At 39.4% G+C, this 20,225-nt stretch overlaps 1 protein-coding gene across 1 annotated transcript; it reads right to left on the bottom strand.

Annotated features, from left to right (window-relative positions):
• Window positions 1-5,385: 5,385 nt before the first annotated feature.
• SIGLEC15 (sialic acid binding Ig like lectin 15) lies at window positions 5,386-13,889 on the bottom strand. The gene is made up of 4 exons (XM_063456390.1): window positions 13,831-13,889; window positions 12,309-12,692; window positions 8,470-8,841; window positions 5,386-5,519 (listed from the first exon to the last, which is right to left on the bottom strand). The coding sequence occupies exons 1-4, from the start codon at window positions 13,880-13,882 to the stop codon at window positions 5,386-5,388; spliced, it is 942 nt and encodes a 313-aa protein (XP_063312460.1). The 5' UTR covers window positions 13,883-13,889.
• Window positions 13,890-20,225: the final 6,336 nt, after the last annotated feature.

Raw genomic sequence — 20,225 nt, 5'->3', positions numbered from 1 at the left:
TTAGAAAACTTGACAAATACACAAAATGCATAACCAACCAGGAAGTAAGATGTCTGCATGTTTCTAAATATTATGTTATGTGATAAGAGTGTTAAGCACCAGCAGGTAGGGCTACATGTAAGATGACCCTTAATGCCTTAAACCTCGACATACAAGATTTACTTGCCAGAGTTTTGCCTATACTAGCCTTTCTTAATTACTGGCTACCAAGACCCAACTTTAGATTCCCATGTTATTTCATTGGGGCCACAATAGCTAGAACGGGCAAATTAATATATTCATCAGACCTCAGAACCGGCTCACAATAAATTGTTTTCTATAAAATCACTAATTTCCAATGCAGTGGAGCCAAATATCAATGACACTGTTACGAGTGTAATTACAGAATTTTGCAAAAATTATTTTATTTTACAGTACAATTGAGGAATGGGTCACTGAACTGATTTGAAAATGAAGAGTGGGTCACCAATGCAGTGCTATATATGTAATTTGATCTCTGCCGTAAAGGTTATGAATCATTGGCCCAATCCCTTCTCATCAAGTGGTTTTAAACCATTATGACGTGTTGGGGGGGCCCAAGTCGTTTTATGCTCTGTTTATGATTGTAAACTGGTTCTCAGGTGATAGGCGTTCTTCTGTACAGATAGATGTCACTGTTTTATTCATTATTTTCTGTTTTAGAGAATTAAACACAACCCAGCATTTTTCAAATATTGGGAAGTGTTTAGTGAACAAATGGCTCTCTGTGTGAATTTGTATACATACGCTTGTGTTACCAAGTTTGGAATTAGATTAGTGATTTAGTGATTAGTCTTTTTATGTGTTTGTATAGCTACAACTTTATGGACCTGCGCAGAGGGTTTCTTTAACTATCCAGAGGATAGGTGGCCAATACAGCATCAATGTGACACGTTGCTTCTCAACATGGCAGCCGTGTTTAATTTACCCCTATTATAGAGGTCTTAATCTGCTTCTGACATTCGTCCACCCTCCTTAGTGTTATAGTGAAAACCTTTAGTGTGAGAGTTAAAGAAACCCTACACCTCTCCTCTGGTTTAGTGAAAGAGACACAATAGAATTTATTTACTATTCACTCAACAGTGGTGATAAGTTGACAATGGGTTGAAGAATTTAGACCATATTTGTGAAACAAATACTTAGTTGAGTCGGATTTATTTTCCCGCTCTGGTATTGTGGTCTGATATTTTGTCTTTTTGTCAATGCATCTCTAACTTTTTAGTGAATAGACCTCCTAGGTCCATCCAATATGTATGTGTGCCATATGATATGTTCTGTCTACTTCATCACATTTCCTTTGCAGTGCCAAAATGTGTGTAAAGAAAATGAAAATGTATTCTTGAGAAACACAGGGTATGTGGTAAATGTTAGAATTTAGATCACTTTTACAGAATTTGTCATTAAATGTTCAGTGAAATATGATTTAAAATGTGCATTTTATGAAGAGTAAGTTTTTGTTGCGTTTTGCATGAAGTCAATAAAGCTGTCTATTATAATATGTGTATTGACTCTTGGAACAACCTGTGCTGTTTTATATGAATTAATGTGGATGGTGACAGACGGACATAACCAGCAACCATTTTGCAAGTATTCATATCCGTTTTATGTGCACAACAAGATTATGGTTATTGGATGACGTTTTCCTCGGAAAGTGAGTAAGCACGGTTTGCTACTTTTTCTCATTGAAGGGGTTATAGTGTCTGGAGTGCCATGGCGCTGTCCTTCCAGTCAGTTAGAACCATTTTTAATGATTTAATACTAGACGAGAGTACCTGGCAGACAATCTCCTTATTATTTCTTGGGCTCATGAGGAAGTCATAGCCTCAACAGCAATGGATGGCTGTGATAAGGTGGAAGCAGTCAGCTGACACTTTCAGCCAATCACAGCCATCATTGCTGGTATGAATTGTTGTAGCTACAAGGAAGTGTGTAATCTCTACATTAAACATACCTCCGGTAGGGGCTGGGCTTTGGGTGACCAGAACCTTCATTCTCAAAATTTGTTCTAAAAATAAAATATTTTGTGAAAAAATTTTTACTTTTCTTTTTTTTTTTTTTTTTTATGGGAAAACAAACAATCCAGGCATTCACCAAATTTAGGTTTGGTTACAGGTAATGATGCATTTTTTTTTTCTTCCCATCTCTCATATTTTCAATAACATATGTATTCGTTTTACTCCAGTGGAATCCTGGACATGTCCATCACAACTAATTTACCATGTACACAAGATATACATGATGGCATACTATTTGCAATAGTAGACAACCCAACGTATTGCAAATGGGGTATGTCCAGTCTTTTTTGGAAGCCACTTAGTCACAAACACTGGCCAAAATTGGCGTTCAAATTAGTTTTTTGCATTTTTCACACACAAACAAATATGAATGCTAACATTGGCCAGTGTTTGTGACCAAGTGGCTACTAAAAAAGACTGGACATACCCCATTTGCAATGCCTTGGGTTGTCTACTATTGCAAATGGTATGCCATCATGGGGGTAATTCTCATTCCTGGGCTACCATACACTCTCAAAGGCAACGTAACCAATCTGGCGAATTTCAATGTGAAAAAAATGAAAAATGTAACATGCTATATTTGACCCTGTAACTTCCCAAAACACCATAAAACCTGTACATAGGGGGTACTGTTCTACGCGTGAGACATCGCTGAATACAAATATTTCCATTTTATTGCAATAAAAGCAAACAGTATTATGACATTCACAGTTAAAATGTCATGTAGAACAAAAAAAATAATCTTATTTTTCTCCCAATTTATTCTATTTTATTCATATTAAATTATGTTTCATAGCTAAATATTTGATGTTAAATAAAATCCATATTCCTCTGAATAAAATGATATATAATAAGCGTGGGTGCACTTAATATGGAAGAGGTGAATTACGGTTGAACAGACATATAGTCAATTTCCAGGTTTTGTTTACGTTTTTAATTTGATCACAACGTGGACATTTGGCTCAGTCCTTAAGGGGTTAAAATTAAATGATGCATACCGTGGCAATAAACGTTAACATCAATTACAGGTGTTTTTATTTGTTTGATTAAATAGTGTAAATGAGAAATGCCAGTCGCCCCTTTGATATGTTTCTCGCCCTAGTATTTCCTAGACCTAGACACTTAATTAACATGAAGCAAATCTGTTTTAGACAGCAGGCTACACTTATTCTGTGTAAATGGCAATTTACATTATTTAGTTTGAAGAAAGAGTCTTTAAGCAATATATTTGTGCGTATACTGTCTCCCTCTTGTGGTCATTGTGCCTATTACGCTCCAGATGGACTGGGATTGTAGGGAATTCCATAATAACATAAATTATATACCGGTATTGTAAATAGTTTATTTACTTTAATGCATATTGTCTGTTGTTGTTATTATTTTCTTTTCCGCTTTCTGGATTGTTTTTGTTAAAGGGTCAGAATAAATTGCATGTTTTAGGTCAAAATAACATTTGGAACATTCTCGAGCTCAGTTTTGTAATTCCCTTGTTTATTCTCCACCACTAATTCCTCACTTCGGTACGCAAACCTGTTTCGTTTTTTTTTTCTTGCACTTGTAGCTCTTCTTGATATCATGGCTGTATAAATCCTAATGTTTTGATCAAAGAACCTAAATTGTCTGGAGGGAGACTTTGGAGTGGAACAATATTGGTACATGAAGTTATTTCTTTCAGTGCAATCAAATGCAAATGTTGCTTTTGATACAATATCATGAAATCCAAACCCTTCAGCAATTTATTTTTAAAGTCTGAACAGAAACAATGTAACACAAATTACAAGCAACTACTAATAATCAGTCTGGACTGAAGGTTTTGCAGTAGTAATTAAAGGTTTGAAACAAAACGGTAAGGATATAGAGAGGAAGGTAAGGGAGGAAGGCTCCCACCATGGAGGTGAACTATCCCTTATCACAAGGAATTATAATTATACATCATATTTTTTCCGAGCAGCCCAGATTTTATAGTAGGAAGGTACGGTATTGTAGATGGTGGCCATGGGTTTATCCATAATTGGGCATCTCTGATAACTGATAGTACTTCCCCTTTATCATGTTAAACTATTTTTGGGAGTGGAAGGGAAGAATCTCTATTGGACGAGATATAATAAATGACCAGCTTTCTTGTTCTATGGATCCCTGCAATTCCAAGCTAAGTACATGGTTAATGTTTGTCCAGTATAGAACCATGTAAGGGCAGGTCCACCACATGTGATTGTATGTATATACCCTTATGACCACAATTTCTTTATCACAGACCAGAAGAGACTTTCCCCATCCTAAACAATTTAGTCTGTGTAGAATACTATTGGAACATAGTTGTAGCACATTTGCTCCTCTGAAGTTGCCTCCCAAATGTCTCCCCCCCACCTGTGCCTAGTTACTGAGGTCCATCTCTTATTAACAAACATAGTTAAGTTTACACAAATAGAACCAAACTTATTACAGATGAGACCTTTTTCAGAAATGCCCTCAAAGGTAGTAAGGTCTCTTTGGAATGCTGTCCTGACAGGAAGTTGCACAAAATCCCTAATTTTATGGAAATGATTACGGTCTCTTGTGGACACTTTGAACATTTCTAAATACATAATTATATTAAAACTCAAAGCTCCTTTAAAGGGACACTATAGTCACCTGAACAACTTTAGCTTAATGAAGCAGTTTTGGTGTATAGAACATGCCCCTGCAGCCTCACTGCTCAATCCTCTGCCATTTAGGAGTTAAATCCCTTTATTTATGAACCCTAGTCACACCTCCCTGCATGTGACTTGCACAGCCTTCCATAAACACTTCCTGTAAAGAGAGCCCTATTTAGGCTTTCTCTATTGCAAGTTCTGTTTAATTAAGATTTTCTTATCCCCTGCTATGTTAATAGCTTGCTAGACCCTGCAAGAGGCTCCTGTATGTGATTATAGTTCAATTTAGAGATTGAGATACAATTATTTAAGGTAAATTACATCTGTTTGAAAGTGAAACCAGTTTTTTTTTCATGCAGGCTCTGTCAATCATAGCCAGGGGAGGTGTGGCTAGGGCTGCATAAACAGAAACAAAGTGATTTAACTCCTAAATGACAGTGAATTGAGCAGTGAAATTGCAGGGGAATGATCTATACACTAAAACTGCAAGTAATTTAGGTGACTATAGTGTTCCTTTAAATGTTGTTAATTTCTTGCTAAGCTCTATACTCCCATCTTTACCAAACTGACACTTTGATTCCAGTCTTCTGATTCAATGGAAATAATTGCTGTATTGAATTCAACCACTTTAAGATTTTTTTTTTTTTTTTTTGTTCTTATTCAGAAAATCCCCATAATTGAAATGACGAATATTAGTCCACGAAGCAGATGACAATGAATCATGCATAGTCTATATACACAATTTGCTGAATGAGAAGGAGGGTATATATTTCTTCAGATTTAAACGATCCTCCGGCATGGATTTCATGGATCTCTTTGCTCATAATTTTCATACGTTGATTCCTTGGCACATCTGAGACAAAAGAAAAGATGCATGAGAATTAGTTCATTACTTTATAATTATAATTAATTTATAAATATAGGAATTCTGTAACAAAACACTAAATGTGCAGTAGGGCAATTTTATTGGTTTCTGCATTATTACTGTATCACCTCTCAACATTCCATAGGGACACTTTAATTTTAAGGGTATGGCCGGATTTGGGCCGTTCAGACACATTTTAGGTGATTTCGTAAAAACAATTTATGAAACTTAAGTGTAATTTAAAACAAGAACCATGTATTTTATTTCCACAGACTGATTTCTAATATGTCCTTAAATGTAAACATTCCAATTTGTGTTTGAGCATCAAGGTACGTAAATGAGCACTGTTTCTAGCTTCAAGTTACACCTCTTTTTACTCCCTGGTATTTCCACTCACTGGCAATTAATGGACCTCTCAGCATAGCTCCAAAAAGGAGTACTGTAAATCACCACTAAACAGGTAACTTCCTATGGGAATATGGTCAAAGTTTAAAATGAATTTCTGCACCCACAGACTTCAGGCAACATAATCACTTCAAATCAGTGAAGGGGTTATGGTGCTCGAAGTAGGAGTTTAACAGATAGGTGTTTATTCATTAAACACCAAATTAAAGTGAATACACAATGTAGGCTAAATTAACCAAGCTGCGACTGCAGCTTAGTTTGAGAATTTACACAAATTTTGACTTTAATTTTACAATTCAGATTTCAATCTAGTGTTTAGTGAAACAAACGATTAGTGTTAAATACAGGCATTTTAGTTTTGGATGTTTTTGTTTCCCCTGACCTTTAAATGATTGCTTCTTTTTTGGTCCATCTGATGAACAGAGTTCTTCTAATTTTATTTTTATGATTAAAGCTGATTACGGTAACTACGTCTAGCTAGAAGGAAGTCTCTGAAGCATACATATTGACGGCTTCCCTGTTGGTCATTTCCTAAGGTGAGTCAATGAGGACAGGTACAGTCTTCTGATAACCAGCACTGTTTGATACTTCTAAAGTATTATAGTGCATAGTTATAGCTTATGGTATAGTTTATATAGCTTCTAGTTCACAGTATCTCAGTAGTTGTACTTACAGTGACATTGCCGCTAAGCACTTTGCATTGCCTGTTTGTAAAACAAAACAAAAAATATACTGAATACATTTGTCACTTGGCTTCGCCAATACAAAGGCAAGTTAATAATTCAACGGAAATGTCTCCCAATTCATTTCCTAAGCCAATGTTCAACTTCACACAATTCATTGCTAGCAATGTTAGTCATTATAAAATGCACATTCCATACATCTGCCAAGTTTAGCCATCATTGTTATAACAGTACGCATTTACATTATCACACTTTCTGTAAACCCTTCACACCCTTGGCCTTTGACGCTGTCTTTTTCTGGGCCTTGTCTTACCTCTACCAAAGCTCTTGCAAAGGTAACTCCAAGCCATTTAGGGGTTAGCATTTAACTTTTTTTTTTCTTTAAACACAGTTTATTTATATTTCATCATAATACAAATAAAACAAAAGCACAAGATTATATATTGCACGGTGTATGCATTTTGGAAACTTAATTATCCTGCATAGACAGTCGTTTCAATAGCGAACATTTGTTTTTTTAACAATGAGAATCTGTGATTGTCGGTAAAGGACATCACTCCTCCCACCAACATGGCTCCCTCTATATACAGAGTAACATGGCTCCCTCTATATACAGTGTAAACATGGCTCCTCTCTATATACAGAATAACATGGCTTCCCTCTATATACCGTGTAAACATGGCTCCCTCTATATACAGAATAACATGGCTTCCTCTATATACAGAGTAACATGGCTCCCCTCTATATACAGTGCAAACATGGCTCCTCTCTATATACAGAGTAACATGACTCCCTCTATATACAGTGTAAACATGGCTCCCCTCTATATACAGAGTAACATGGCTCCCTCTATATACAGTGTAAACATGGCTCCCTCTATATACAGAGTAACATGGCTCCCTCTATATACCGTGTAAACATGGCTCCTCTCTATATACAGAGTAACATGGCTTCCCTCTATATACCGTGTAAACATGGCTCCCTCTATATACAGAATAACATGGCTTCCTCTATATACAGAGTAACATGGCTCCCCTCTATATACAGTGTAAACATGTCTCCTCTCTATATACAGAGTAACATGACTCCCTCTATATACAGTGTAAACATGGCTCCCCTCTATATACAGAGTAACATGGCTCCCTCTATATACAGTGTAAACATGGCTCCCTCTATATATTCGAGTAACATGGCTCCTATAAGGTATAACAGAAACTCTGTTCACCAGTCAAATGGGTAGCGAATTCACAGGTTTACACAGAGGAGAGCTTGCATTTTGGTGGTGTGGGGTTTATAGTAAGACAATCTACCAAAGACCATCAGAAAGGACATCAACTAGGGAAGAGGTGTTGTTGGGTTAGATAAAGTTAAAAGTATATCGTCCGCAAATAGTGATATATGGTGTTCTTGTGTATCTGTTTGAATGCCTTGTATGTCTGGGTGGTGGGTAATGGTGTGCATCAAGGTTTCTAATGAGAGTATAATCAACAGTGGGAAAAGGGGCACCCCTGTCTTGTTCCATTTGTTATATGGAAAGGTGTTGAAGCAAAGCCCACATTCATTACATTGGCAAATGGGCTGTGATACAATTTCATCAATCAATAAGTCTGGGGAGCCAATTTTGGACAATACCCTCAGCATATAGGCCTAATTCAGTCTATTGAACACATTTTCTGTGTCTTGCGCAAGTATATAATTAGTTTAAACAAAACATGACATCATATTTTACATTTAGTACATAAGTTAGAACATTCTTAATATTTTCAGCAAGTTTTGCCCTTGGTACTTTGTAGTTTAAATAAAAATACAATAAATACTACAATTGAGCACGTAAAATTATTTTAGCTCACCTTTGCTGTAATAAACATATACACAGAGCATCATAATGACCAGCAATAACTTGAGTCCGAGGGTAATCCATATAATCTCAAGCAGAACTTGACTGCTGGTTCCTGGTCTGAATTTAAAGAAGTAAACTGAACCCTCTGCTTTGCCGTGGGCATTGGTGGCAGTGCATGTGTATTTTCCATCCTGTTTAAGGTAATGTAACTCTGTTGCCATCTGATGTTCCAACACTGCCTTGGTAAGAAATTTGTCCTGGTTGGTATTAAGAGGATCAGTCCACACCAAAAATGGCGCAGGTTCTCCTTCGGCGACGCATACTGCGTGGTATCCACGGTAATGGTCGAATCCCACTGAAATATTTAGGATTTTTGGAGTAGCTGTGGAGTGTGAAAGCCATGCATTTCATTACTGTAAGATTTTCAGTTCTCTTTCTGTCTCGCTCCATCTCTATCACAGTATATCTATAACTAATAAGACACTATCGTCACCAAAACAACTGCAGCCTGATGAAGCAGTTTGGGTATATAGTCTCACTACTAAATTATCTGCCATTTAGGAGTTAAATCGCTTTTGTTTAGGTTTATGCAGCTCTAGCCACATCTCACATGCACAGCCTGCATGAAAAATAAAAGTTTTCATTTTCAATCAGATGTGACCGCACAGTATGTTTAGTTTAGAAGGTGGCAAAATATACAGGGTGAGGATAAGAGTATAAAGCCGTAGTTTAGAATTTGAATATGGAGAACTTTCAATGTCAGCTTTTTGTACAATGTGGCTTTAGTGAGAAAAGTTGAAAAACCAATGTCAGGAATAGGATATTTTATATTGATAGAACACTCTTAGAAACAACGTTAGGCACTTTAACAGTAAATTCGTTTTTTTCCTCCCTGGCTATATGTTATATGTTTAACTGTTATGAGAGAGTGTGTATGTTTAAACTTTTATTGTAGGGAAAGTTTGCAGTAACATTTGACTTTTTAATTGGTAGAAGAGAGTTGGTAATTGTATGTTTTCTTTATTTTTATTTTTTTATCTTTTAGTGTTGAGCGATAGGGAAAGTTTATGGTGTTATGGTGTTATGTTTAACTTTTTAGTTTGTGTGTTGTGTTGAACATTGACAGGATTATCCACTAAAGTCCGAATGACTCTGTACCGATTAGGGCAAAAGAAATGGAATGGCAGTGAAGCTTCTTATAAAGGACACAGAACGTACATTTAAATACATTATGAGCTTCACCCACCAGCAAGCATGTAGTGCTGTAACTTTAAAGGTACACTATAGTCACCAAAACAACGTTAGCTTAATTAAGCAGTTTGGGTGTATAGATCACACATCTTCCTATCTAACACATAACACATTAAATAACATTTATATCTGTTTATCCAGCCCTAACCACACCTCCCATGACTCTCACAGCCTGCATGAAAAAAATGGTTTAATTTCTAATCAGATCGTAACTTACTTTAGAGGTTTTTATCTCCTACTCTGTAAATTGAATGTTAATCACACACAGGAAGCTCCTGTTACCAATGTAGGATATAGGAAATTTTAAACTAAACAGGAATTGCAATAAAGGCAGTTTAAACATTAGATCTCTCTCTACAGGAATTGTTTAGGAAAGCTGTGCAAGTCTCAAGCAAAAAGATGTGACTAGGACTATGTAAACAAAGTGATTTAACGGCAGATAAAGCTGAAACTGCAGGAAGGTGATCTACATGCCAAAGAACTTCCCCACGCTTGTAAAATGACACAGAGCACTGTGATTGGATGGCTTGAAATCCATCCAATCACAGTGCTCTGTGTCATTTTACAAGCGTGGGAAAATTCCAAAGAACTTTCCCACGCTTGTAAAATGACACAGAGCACTGTGATTGGATGGATTTCAAGCCATCCAATCACAGTGCTCTGTGTCATTTTGCAAGCATGGGAAAGTTCTTTGGAATTTTCCCACGCTGTGTAAAATTACACAAAGCAATCTGATTGGCTTAAACCAGCCAATCAGAGTGTTCTTAGCCTAATTGCAGGGTGTGCAAGGCTTTATAAGCCTTCCCCCGCCCTGCAGAGCTCAATCTGCGCGGAGCCCTCCATGGGTGAAGATGGATTATTATTTTTTAGCGCTCGTTTTTTTTTTTTAATTGCGTCGGTTATTATGGATTTTTATTTGCCCTTTTTTGGGGCTGAAGAAAGAAGATTTTAGAAGAAAGAAAACCTCGAATGGTAAGTTGTTTTTATCTCTCCTTTTTTTTAACAGGGTTTTAGTTAAAGGTCCCCCCCTCATTATTTTTAGGGTGAGGGGGGTAGGTAGGGAGATATTATTTTTTTGTGGGGGGTGACTAGGGTCCCCCCCTTTGTATTTAGGGCCCCCACCCACTGCTCAGGGGTGGGGGCCGGGGGGGGGGACAGTAGGTCCCCCCCTATTGTTATTTTTAGGGCCCCCACCCACCGCTCAGGGGTGGGGGCCGGGGAGGGACAGTAGGTTCCCCCCCTATTCTTATTTTTAGTGCCCCCACCCGCTGCTCAGGGGTGGGGGCCGGGGGGGACAGTAGGTCCCCCCTATTGTTATTTTTAGGGCCCCCACCCTCCGCTCAGGGGTGGGGGCCGGGTGGGACAGTAGGTCCCCCCTATTGTTATTTTTAGGGCCCCCACCCGCCGCACAGGGGTGGGGGCCGGGGGGGACAGTAGGTCCCCCCCTTATTTTTAATTTTAGGGCCCCCACCCACCGCTCAGGGGTGGGGGCCGCGGGGGGGACAGTAGGTCCCCCCCAATTTTGTTATTTTTAGGGCCCCCACCCGCCGCAAGGGGGGGTGGGAAGGAGAGTAGGTCTCCTCCCCCGCCCCGTTCAACCACTATTGTGGACAGAGAGTCCCTGTGGTTTCGGGCTTCAGCTGTCAGCTCTAGCCACTCCCACAGCAGAGCTGACAGCCTCAGCACACAAAGCGCGTTCACAGTGCTTTGTGTGCTGATAGCCCGTCTGAAGTATTCACCCATACGTGAGGCCTCTGATTGACTGCAACAAGAGGTGTTCCAAGCTTCCAATGTAAACACTGCATTTTCTCAGAAAATACAGTGCTTACAAGAAAAAGGCTCCGGGTAGCTGTAGCACTGACCTGAACAACCTCATTAAGCTGAAGTTGTTCAGGTGACTATAGTGTCCCTTTAAGCTAAGGTTCCGGTGACTATAGCGTCCCTTTAAACAGTCATAAACAAGTTGATATACATTGCCACAAGGAAATAGGGAGAGTAGGTTGTCAGTGATGGATAACCTCTGCAATGCAGATTTTAGTGAATTATATTTACCATGATGCTCAATGGGTTGCTTAGGATTATGGGTAATGTAGTTCACAAAAAATCAGCAATGTAAAAGTTAGCTATTACTGACTTAAAGGAACTATTTATATTGCTAAACATGGCATCAGACCCATATGCAGATTTGCAGACCCCAGTGTGCAAAATAAAACCACTGCCTGTTGCAACATATATACATTTTTATTGAACACATAGTTTCTCGTTATACAGCACTGCAGAATTTCTTGGTGTCTTTTAAATAATAATAATAATAAGAAGAATGTATGACCAGTGCTAGCTCACGTGAAACTGAAATCGGTGGGCTGGGGAGTTGGTGATAAGTGGGTAAATAGTGGGGGATAGAGAAAGCAAACTTTATAGTAAGTTTATAAATGTGTATTACATTCTTTTCAAACTTTTCTTGCTTTATTTTAGTCTGTATGTGTGTATAAAAGTGCTTGCTGGTTTAAGAAATAATAAATTGGAGGTGTTGCGTGTCCCTTTAACGGTTTATCATCCACAGAATTTTAGAAGATTTGTATATGTGGTTGTGTTTACCTGCTAAATGCAGTTTGGTTCCAGATTTGGCTTCATATTTATCATGTCGATCGCTGGAAAGCTCCACCCTACAGTAATATTTATTGCTGTCAGCCCAAGTCAGATTCTCAATGCTAATGGAGATGTTGTTATTGCGAGGGTTACCCAGTAGCTTGAATTTGTTCATGTAGTTGATGGTGGTTTTACAGGGCTCGTGACTGCTGTTACTCACACATTTGAAAACCACTGTGCCATCGTACGGTTGTTTAATTCTCCAAATGGCCGTCAAGATACCATCATGACTTTTGTGAGGATGGGTAAACACGCATGGCAAAGACACTGTTTTTCCAATCTCACCAGTGACCTCTTTAGATACATGAAAAGTCCAAGCGTTGCTATTAATGCCTGAAAAACATATTTTGCATGAGGTTTAATTTTAGGATTATAACTAGAACCATAAAACCACCTGCCACATCAAGCTGAAGCTGAAACAAGCAAGGTGAATTGTTAGTGTAGATCACACCAAAGAGGTTTGCCTTGATGTGGCAGGTGGGCTTCCATATAATGGCAGGCTTCCATATAGTGGTGGGCTTCCATCTAATGGTGGGCTTCCATCTAATGGTAGGCTTCCATCTAATGGTGGGTTTCCATCTAATGGTAGGTTTCTATATAATGGTGGTCTTCCATCTAATGGTGGTCTTCCATCTAATGGTAGGTTTCCATCTAATGGTGGGCTTCCATCTAATGGTGGGCTTCCATCTAATGGTAGGCTTCCATCTAATGGTGGGCTTACATCTAATGGTGGGCTTACATCTAAGCAAACTATCAGTAAATAATTATTTTTTTTAAATGACATAAAATTCACAAAAGTTACACAACTAACAGCCATAGGTTTTAATAAACCAAATACTGGGAAACATTTCTACTCAGAATGGATATTTTGAGGAATAAACAATTCTGTGTATTTATATGTAAACATAATTTAAGCCATATGTAAATATAATTTAAGGGGTAAGCACACTAGGCGTGCGTTATCACCAGGAGTGCCTCACACGTTTATTTAACATGAAATAGTGATTACGTTTTAGTAGTTATTGCTCAACTTATATTTTTTTTGTTTTGTAAAGATAAACTGTTGTTTAGAATCCTTTATAGGCAGATAAGGCGTTTTGCTGGTGCAACTATTATTATGGGATCGCTATTAGATACAATATACAACCTGAGAAGCGCAATACCTTCCATTAAAATGTAATTTATTCTACAGCATCATATGTCATCATACAGCTCCATGGGGCCTCTTCATTAATCAGATGAAAAGTGCAAATGTAACATAATTCACTAAATGCAAAACATTTAGGTGGGGCTTAGTTAAGAGCCACTTGTTGCTTTCTAAAGCTTCCTTATAATTGTATTTATTTATGAACTAAATTTGGGACTTCTCATGAACCTCAAAAAGAAAAACTGGAGTCTCTACAGTATGTTGGCCCCCAGTATTCTGCTAAACATTTACCCATGCAGTAGTAAGATTTATATTGAAACTTACCGTTTGGAAGTGTATGGAGTAACCAAATGAATGCCAAGAATGATGTCCTCATTATGTCAGACGGTCTCCTGGTTAAAAGGTTTCTCTTGAATTAAGTTTTTCTATAACGTATCTAATAAACGTATGGAAGGCACCGAGTTTCACTTTACACGAATAACACTGGGTTAAGGGAATGGGAAGTGGACATCAGATCAGGGGTGAGTAATGTGACACTGTAACTAAAATTACCTCATTAACACATCATGTCTTTCCATTTATTCATTGTTTTTGAGGAACATGTGCATACACTCATCATTGTAAATTGAAATGTTATACGGTTACTGTATATTATTTAGGTTCTCTTTATCATAAACTGCTGAATTAATTTAATATATAATACTCTCTCGCATTTTAACTCTGCAGGCCACAAAGGCACAGTCTGGTCTACAGTTTCCTATTATTATTTGGCATTTTGATATACTATCAAAAGACGGGACACATTGGGAGAGATTTATCGAGGCACAAGAAGGTGCCCGCAAAACACCTTCTCAGTATTTAACACATTGCACCTTGATAAATCTCTACCCCGATCTGTTATCTCTCAAACAGAACCAGGGCGCTTTACGAGAGACTCCACTGCACTGACTGATGGACACGCACCACTATGCCAACACGCACTAATAGAAATGCAAAACATTAAAAGGGTATAACGTCGACCTATACTATAAAATCTAGACATGCTCATTCTAGAAATATAATAAAATGAAATTGGTTCCTGGAGCATTAGACTGGGGACAATTACGGGTGTTTTTGTATTTTCAGGGTGCTCGACACTAAGACTTTATAAACCGTAATAGTAGGACTTGCAGAACATATTGTGTCCTGTATGACAGCTTGGCAGGAAAATAAGTAAATAGAGACAACACATGATGCCCAACTAAACAGTCAGGAGAAACAGAAGCTGATTAAAGAAAAAAAAAATCAAAAATTTTATTGAGTTGTTCCCACAGGACTAAACAAAAGAAAAAGAACAATATATATGGAGCAATAACTACTAAAACATAATTTCTATTTCATGCTAAGTAAATGTGTGGGGAAGCTTAATATAGGACCCGCTTAGGGGGGTCTGCCTTGGCAGACGGGCATTCCCTCCAATGGCCATTGGAGCAACTAAATGACCTCCATTTGTCTAAATATACATAGAGATTAAGGAGAGAGCGCAGGTAACTTTTTTCCTTTGGTTTTTAACTATATATTGGGGCTGATGTATACTGTAGTCATTGCTGCGGCCCAGGAGTGATGGGAGTAAGCGCAAGACTTATCTTTTTTGTATTTGTATTCACTTTTTGTATCACACAGCTTTGTTACAATGCAGCTGCCAATCCCATGTGTTCCCTATTAAGGGTTAATAAGTATATAGTGGTGTATATATATAAAAAAAAAAAAAAAATACCCCTCTCTGTCTCAATGGAGATATCTTTGCCAGAAGCTCAAGGAAGCAAGGTGAAGGGTCAGTGTAGGACCCGCTTAGGGGGGGGTCTGCCTTGACGTTGGCAGGCGGGCATTCCCTCCAATGGCCATTGGAGCAACTAAATGACCTCCATTTGTCTAAATATACATGGGGATTAAGGAAAGAGCGCAGATAAAAAAAAATTCTCAAGCTTAATATTGACTTTTAATCATAATCTAGACACCTGCTAAAGTTGTGCAGGATGATTCCTAATTTTTTGACATTAGTTGAAACTTAATTTATATCTGAGTATCCATAATGCCATAGTGATAACTAAATTCCCTTTTAATGATTGCCCCTAATAGTGGGTACTGAGTTCCCTAACTCCCATATAAATCCCAGATAAATATTATCTTGAAATAGTCACTCGGGGATTTCTCTCAATATTGTATAGTGCAAAGATATTGACTAGCAAAGGACAAGGAACCTATAGACATAAAGGTAATAATAATAATAATAATGATGATAATATCACATCGGCAATACAATCTGTGCAGATAACCAAGAATTGTATTGTTGTACTTGTCTAAGGTCTGAAGATGTCGCCGGGGACATTACACTCATCTAGTCACTAGGGGTCACTATACTAAACCAATATAATATACAGAATAGGATCAATGCTTATAATGGCCTAACTATATATCAAAATGAAAATAAACAAGAACAGAGAGAAATATATAATAATGAGTGTATTCACAAAATTAAGAAAATGTTCATTTACTAAGTGAATGTCTACACCAATAATATTTTGAACTGGAGTGCTGTTATTGCTGTTCCCTCATAAGCCCTACTAGTAAAGTGAGGAAAATCTATATGTCTCTACTTATTTGCCAGCCAAACAGCACTAATTCATTGGGGTGCCAAAAGAATAAACAATGACTAGCAAGGGAAATGGTTCATTAGTTATAATATGTATCTTTGAAAATAAGAGGGAAGGACACTCGACGTGCGTTATCATCAGGAGTGCCTCACACGTTTATTTAACATGAAATAGTGGTTACGTTTTAGTAGTTATTGCTCAATTTATATTTTTTGTTTTCTTTTGAAAAGATAAGCTGTTGTTTAGAATTCTTTATGGGCAGATAAGGCTTATTGCTGGTGCAACTATTATAATGGGATAGCTAATGGGTCAATACCTTCTATTAAAAAAAAAAATATATATATATACACAAGATGTGTGTATATATATATATATATATATTTACAATATTTTCATTTTTAAGGAAGCAAGTAAGTTATTCAAGATCTATATATATATATATATATATATATATATATATTTAAAAAAATAAACTACGAAAACAGGTTTCTCCGAAGTGCTATAGACATTGATTGGCGCATACTTGGAATATCCTTTATGGACAAATAAGGCATTTTGGTGGTGAAACATTTATATTAGGGGGTAACTACTAGATACAATATACAACGTGAAAAAAGCAATACTGTCCATTAAAAAATAAAGGAAAATTTATTCCTACTTACCGTCATTTTCAATTCCTGGTCATAGGCCATGGCAGCACAACAATGGGTACTCCTCCCTATCCTTAATTAGACAGGAACCTACTTAAAACAGATGGTATAAGTAACCCCTCCTTCCCTTCCCATCCTCAGTCTTGTTTCCACCAATATCCCATAGTGGGATCTTGGTGCTGCCATGGCCTATGACCAGGAAAAGTAAATTAGGGTAAATAGGAATATATTTCCCTTTTTTTCACTATATGCATTGCAGCACAACAATGGGTAATACCCCATAGGCATGTGCCTGGGAAAAAAGTTTGGTTCGGTTCGGCATTCCGAAATTCGGGATTTTCACAATTCGGGACTTCGGGACTTCGGGACTTCTCTTGCAGCCGCTTGGTAGATAAATTCCGTGGGAATTAGGGAGTTATCTACCAAAAGGTGTGTATCGCGAGGCAAACAAGGCATCTGCCTTCGGCGGCACTTTGCAGGGGGAGGCAGAAAAAGCCGCACCCAAAACCCCAGGCAGATCCCTTGCTTGCCTCGCGTCCTGGGGGGCTCAAGAGCTGGCCGGCTGGCCACTTTTGAGCCCCCCCGAGGCTGGCAGCGGGCAACGAAGGAGCATACTCATCTGAGCTCTTCCTGCTCAGCTCCCTCTGCGCCGCTTAATGAAGCCGGGAGCCGGCCTGTGCTGCCTGCCTGCCCGCCCAGCAGCCACACTGGACTACAGGTAAGAAATCCACTCCAGCTCTCCCAGGGAGGCTGGGTGGATTTAAAATAAAATTAAAAAAATATTAATTTGTGAGTGTTAGTGGAAATGTCTGTGTGTGTGTGTGTGTGTGAGTGTGTATGTCTAAGTGAATGTGTGTGTGTGTGTGTGTGTGTCTGTAAGTGTGTAAGTGTGTGTGTCTGTAAGTGGATGTGTGTCTGTAAGTGGATGTGTGTGTGTCTGTAAGTGTTTATGTGTGTGTGTGTCTGTGAGTGAATGTGTGTGTCGGTCAGTGAGTGTGTATGTGTCGGTCAGTGAGTGTGTATGTGTCGGTCAGTGAGTGTGTATGTGTTGGTCAGTGAGTGTGTATGTGTCGGTCAGTGGGGGCATGAGTCTTTCAGTTAGTGCATTCGTCTGTCAGTGAGAGTGTGCATCTGTCAGTGTGTGTCCAAGTAATAGTGTGTGTGTGTGTATGTCATTGTTTGTCAGTGTATATGAGAGTGTGTGTCTGTCAGTGAGCGTGCGTCTGTCAGTGAGGGAGCGTCTGTCAGTCAAAGTGCGTCCTTGACAGGAAGGGGTGGGGGAAATTTAAACTCGGTTACAGGCATGTACACACACTCACACACTCAATTAAAGGCAGTCACACATACAGGCACAGGCACACACAATGGCACAACTACAGTGACACACACAGACACACAGACAGACAGTCACACACACAGACAGTCACACACACAGGCAGGCAGACACACACAGGCAGGCAGTCACACACAGGCAGTCACACACACACACACACAGACAGGCAGTCACACAGACAGGCAGTCACACAGGCAAACAGTCACACACACTTACCTCTTTCCAGTGGATGCAGGGCAGGTCCCCCCGATTATTTAATTATTTAGGGTTCCTATCCACTGCTCATGGGTTGGGACCTGGGAGGGGCATTAGGTCCCCCCTTTAGTTAATTTTGGTCCCCACCCTCTGTGGCAGGTCCTCCTTTATTGCACTAGTGACTGGACAGCAATAGCTGCCCGGTCACTAGTAGTTTTAAATGACAGCTGCGAGTAGGGGCATGCAGGAGGATTTAACCTCCCTTTTGACAATATTGGGGTCATAGTGACCCCCAATGGCAAGCACGCCCCCTCCCAAAGTGAGCATGTTGGTTCAATGCTCTTCCAGGGCAGACCATGTGCAGAGCTCTGCTGAAGAGCTCGAGCATTAGAAAAAAAACTGGCATTGGTCTGCACAGTGCAAGCAAATTTAATAACATGCTTGCACTGTGTTTGTTTGCAACTTGTCTCTGGTGTTTCCAGAAGTGGGATACCAGGAGACAAAAGGGCCAGGAAAAAGTATTGTGCATGTGTTAGTGGTGTATGTATTGCATTTGCCTTGGGCGGCACTTTCCAGGGGGCTGCAAAAAAAAACGCCCCCAAATGCCCAGGGCAAATGTCTTATTAGCCTGGCAGCTAACTAAAAATCTGGGCGGCTAACTAAAAATCCGGGTGACTAACTAAAAATCCGGGTGGCACTAGCGGCGCTGGCGAGGGAGCACTTTCCCCTGTGCCCTGTTCAGCTCCCTTGCGCGCCGCATAGTGATTCCGAGAGTGGGAATATGACTTCAAATTCCGGCTCCTGGCATCACTCTACGGCGCGTGAGGGAGCTGAGCAGAGAGCTCACTAATCAGTGCTCCCTCGCCAGCGCTGCCTGCCCGACCGCCCAGCAGCCCCACTGGACCCCAGGGAAAGGGAGAACCCCCCTAGCATTCCCACAGGTAAGGAGGCTGGGGGGATTGAATTTAAAAAAATAAAATAGTGAGTGTGTTAATGTGAGTGTCTATTAGTCAGTATGTGTGTCTGTTAGTGAGTGTGTCTGTCAGTGGGTGTGTCTGTCAGTGGGTGGGTGTGTCTTTGTCTGTTAGTGAGCGTGTGTCTGTTAGTGTGTGTGTGTGTCAGGGAGTGTGTCTGCTAGGGAGTGTGTTACTATGTGTGTGTCTCTTAGTGAGATTGTATGCATGGCTGTTAGTGAATGTGTGTGTCTGCTAGTGACTGTATGTGTCTGTCAGTGAATGTGTGTATTTAGAAGGTGGGGTCAGGGTAAATGGGGGGAGGGGCACCTGAGTTTTGTCATGCCTAGGGCAGCACAAACCCAGTATATACCACTGGCTGTAGGGGTGCAGTATGTGTGTGAGGGGGGTGCAATGTCTGTAATGGATGCTGTTAGTGTGAGGGGTGAAATGTGTGAGGGTGCTGTGTGCGTGAGAGGGTAATGTGTCTGTGAGGGTGCTGTGTCTGTGAGGGTGCTGTGTGTGTGAGAGGGAGCTGTGTGTGTGAGGGTGATGTGTGAGAGGGAGCTGTGTGTGTGTGTGTATATGTTAGGAGGGAATGTGTGTTGGGGGGAGGCAGACTAATGCCACTATATAATAATTGATTAATTTTAAATAAAAAAATAATAATAAAAAAACATTGTATCCGCCCTCCCTTCTTACCTTTAGCCTGGGAGAGGGGGCTGTGCTGCCATCCCTGGTGGTCCTACTGGTGAGTAAACTGTTGTCGGTATGGCCACATTACCAAAATATCAACTCGCTATTGCAGCCATCATTTGGCATACGTTTGAAATAGAAGACTTATAGGGTACGTAGGATTGCAAATGTATGCCAAATGAGGGCTGCAATAGCGAGAATTTTCGCAACCCAGAATAGCTTCAATTTGAACCTAACACAATAAAATAGACAAGTTGTA

Source organism: Pelobates fuscus, chromosome 5 (genome assembly GCF_036172605.1).
Source record: "Pelobates fuscus isolate aPelFus1 chromosome 5, aPelFus1.pri, whole genome shotgun sequence".
NCBI classification, from domain to species: Eukaryota; Metazoa; Chordata; class Amphibia; order Anura; family Pelobatidae; genus Pelobates; species Pelobates fuscus.
Note: the sequence above shows the minus strand (reverse complement) of the source record. Positions and strands in the feature narration are given on the sequence as shown.

Bases quoted from the DNA above. Each gene is read 5' to 3' on its own strand.
- SIGLEC15 (XM_063456390.1), bottom strand. From the start codon at position 13,882: ATGAGGACATCATTCTTGGCATTCATTTGGTTACTCCATACACTTCCA. The intron at 12,693-13,830 runs GTAAGTTTCAAT...TATGTTTTTCAG, and splicing joins ACTCCATACACTTCCAAACG to GCATTAATAGCAACGCTTGG. The intron at 8,842-12,308 runs GTAAACACAACC...CACACTCCACAG, and splicing joins AACCAAACTGCATTTAGCAG to CTACTCCAAAAATCCTAAAT.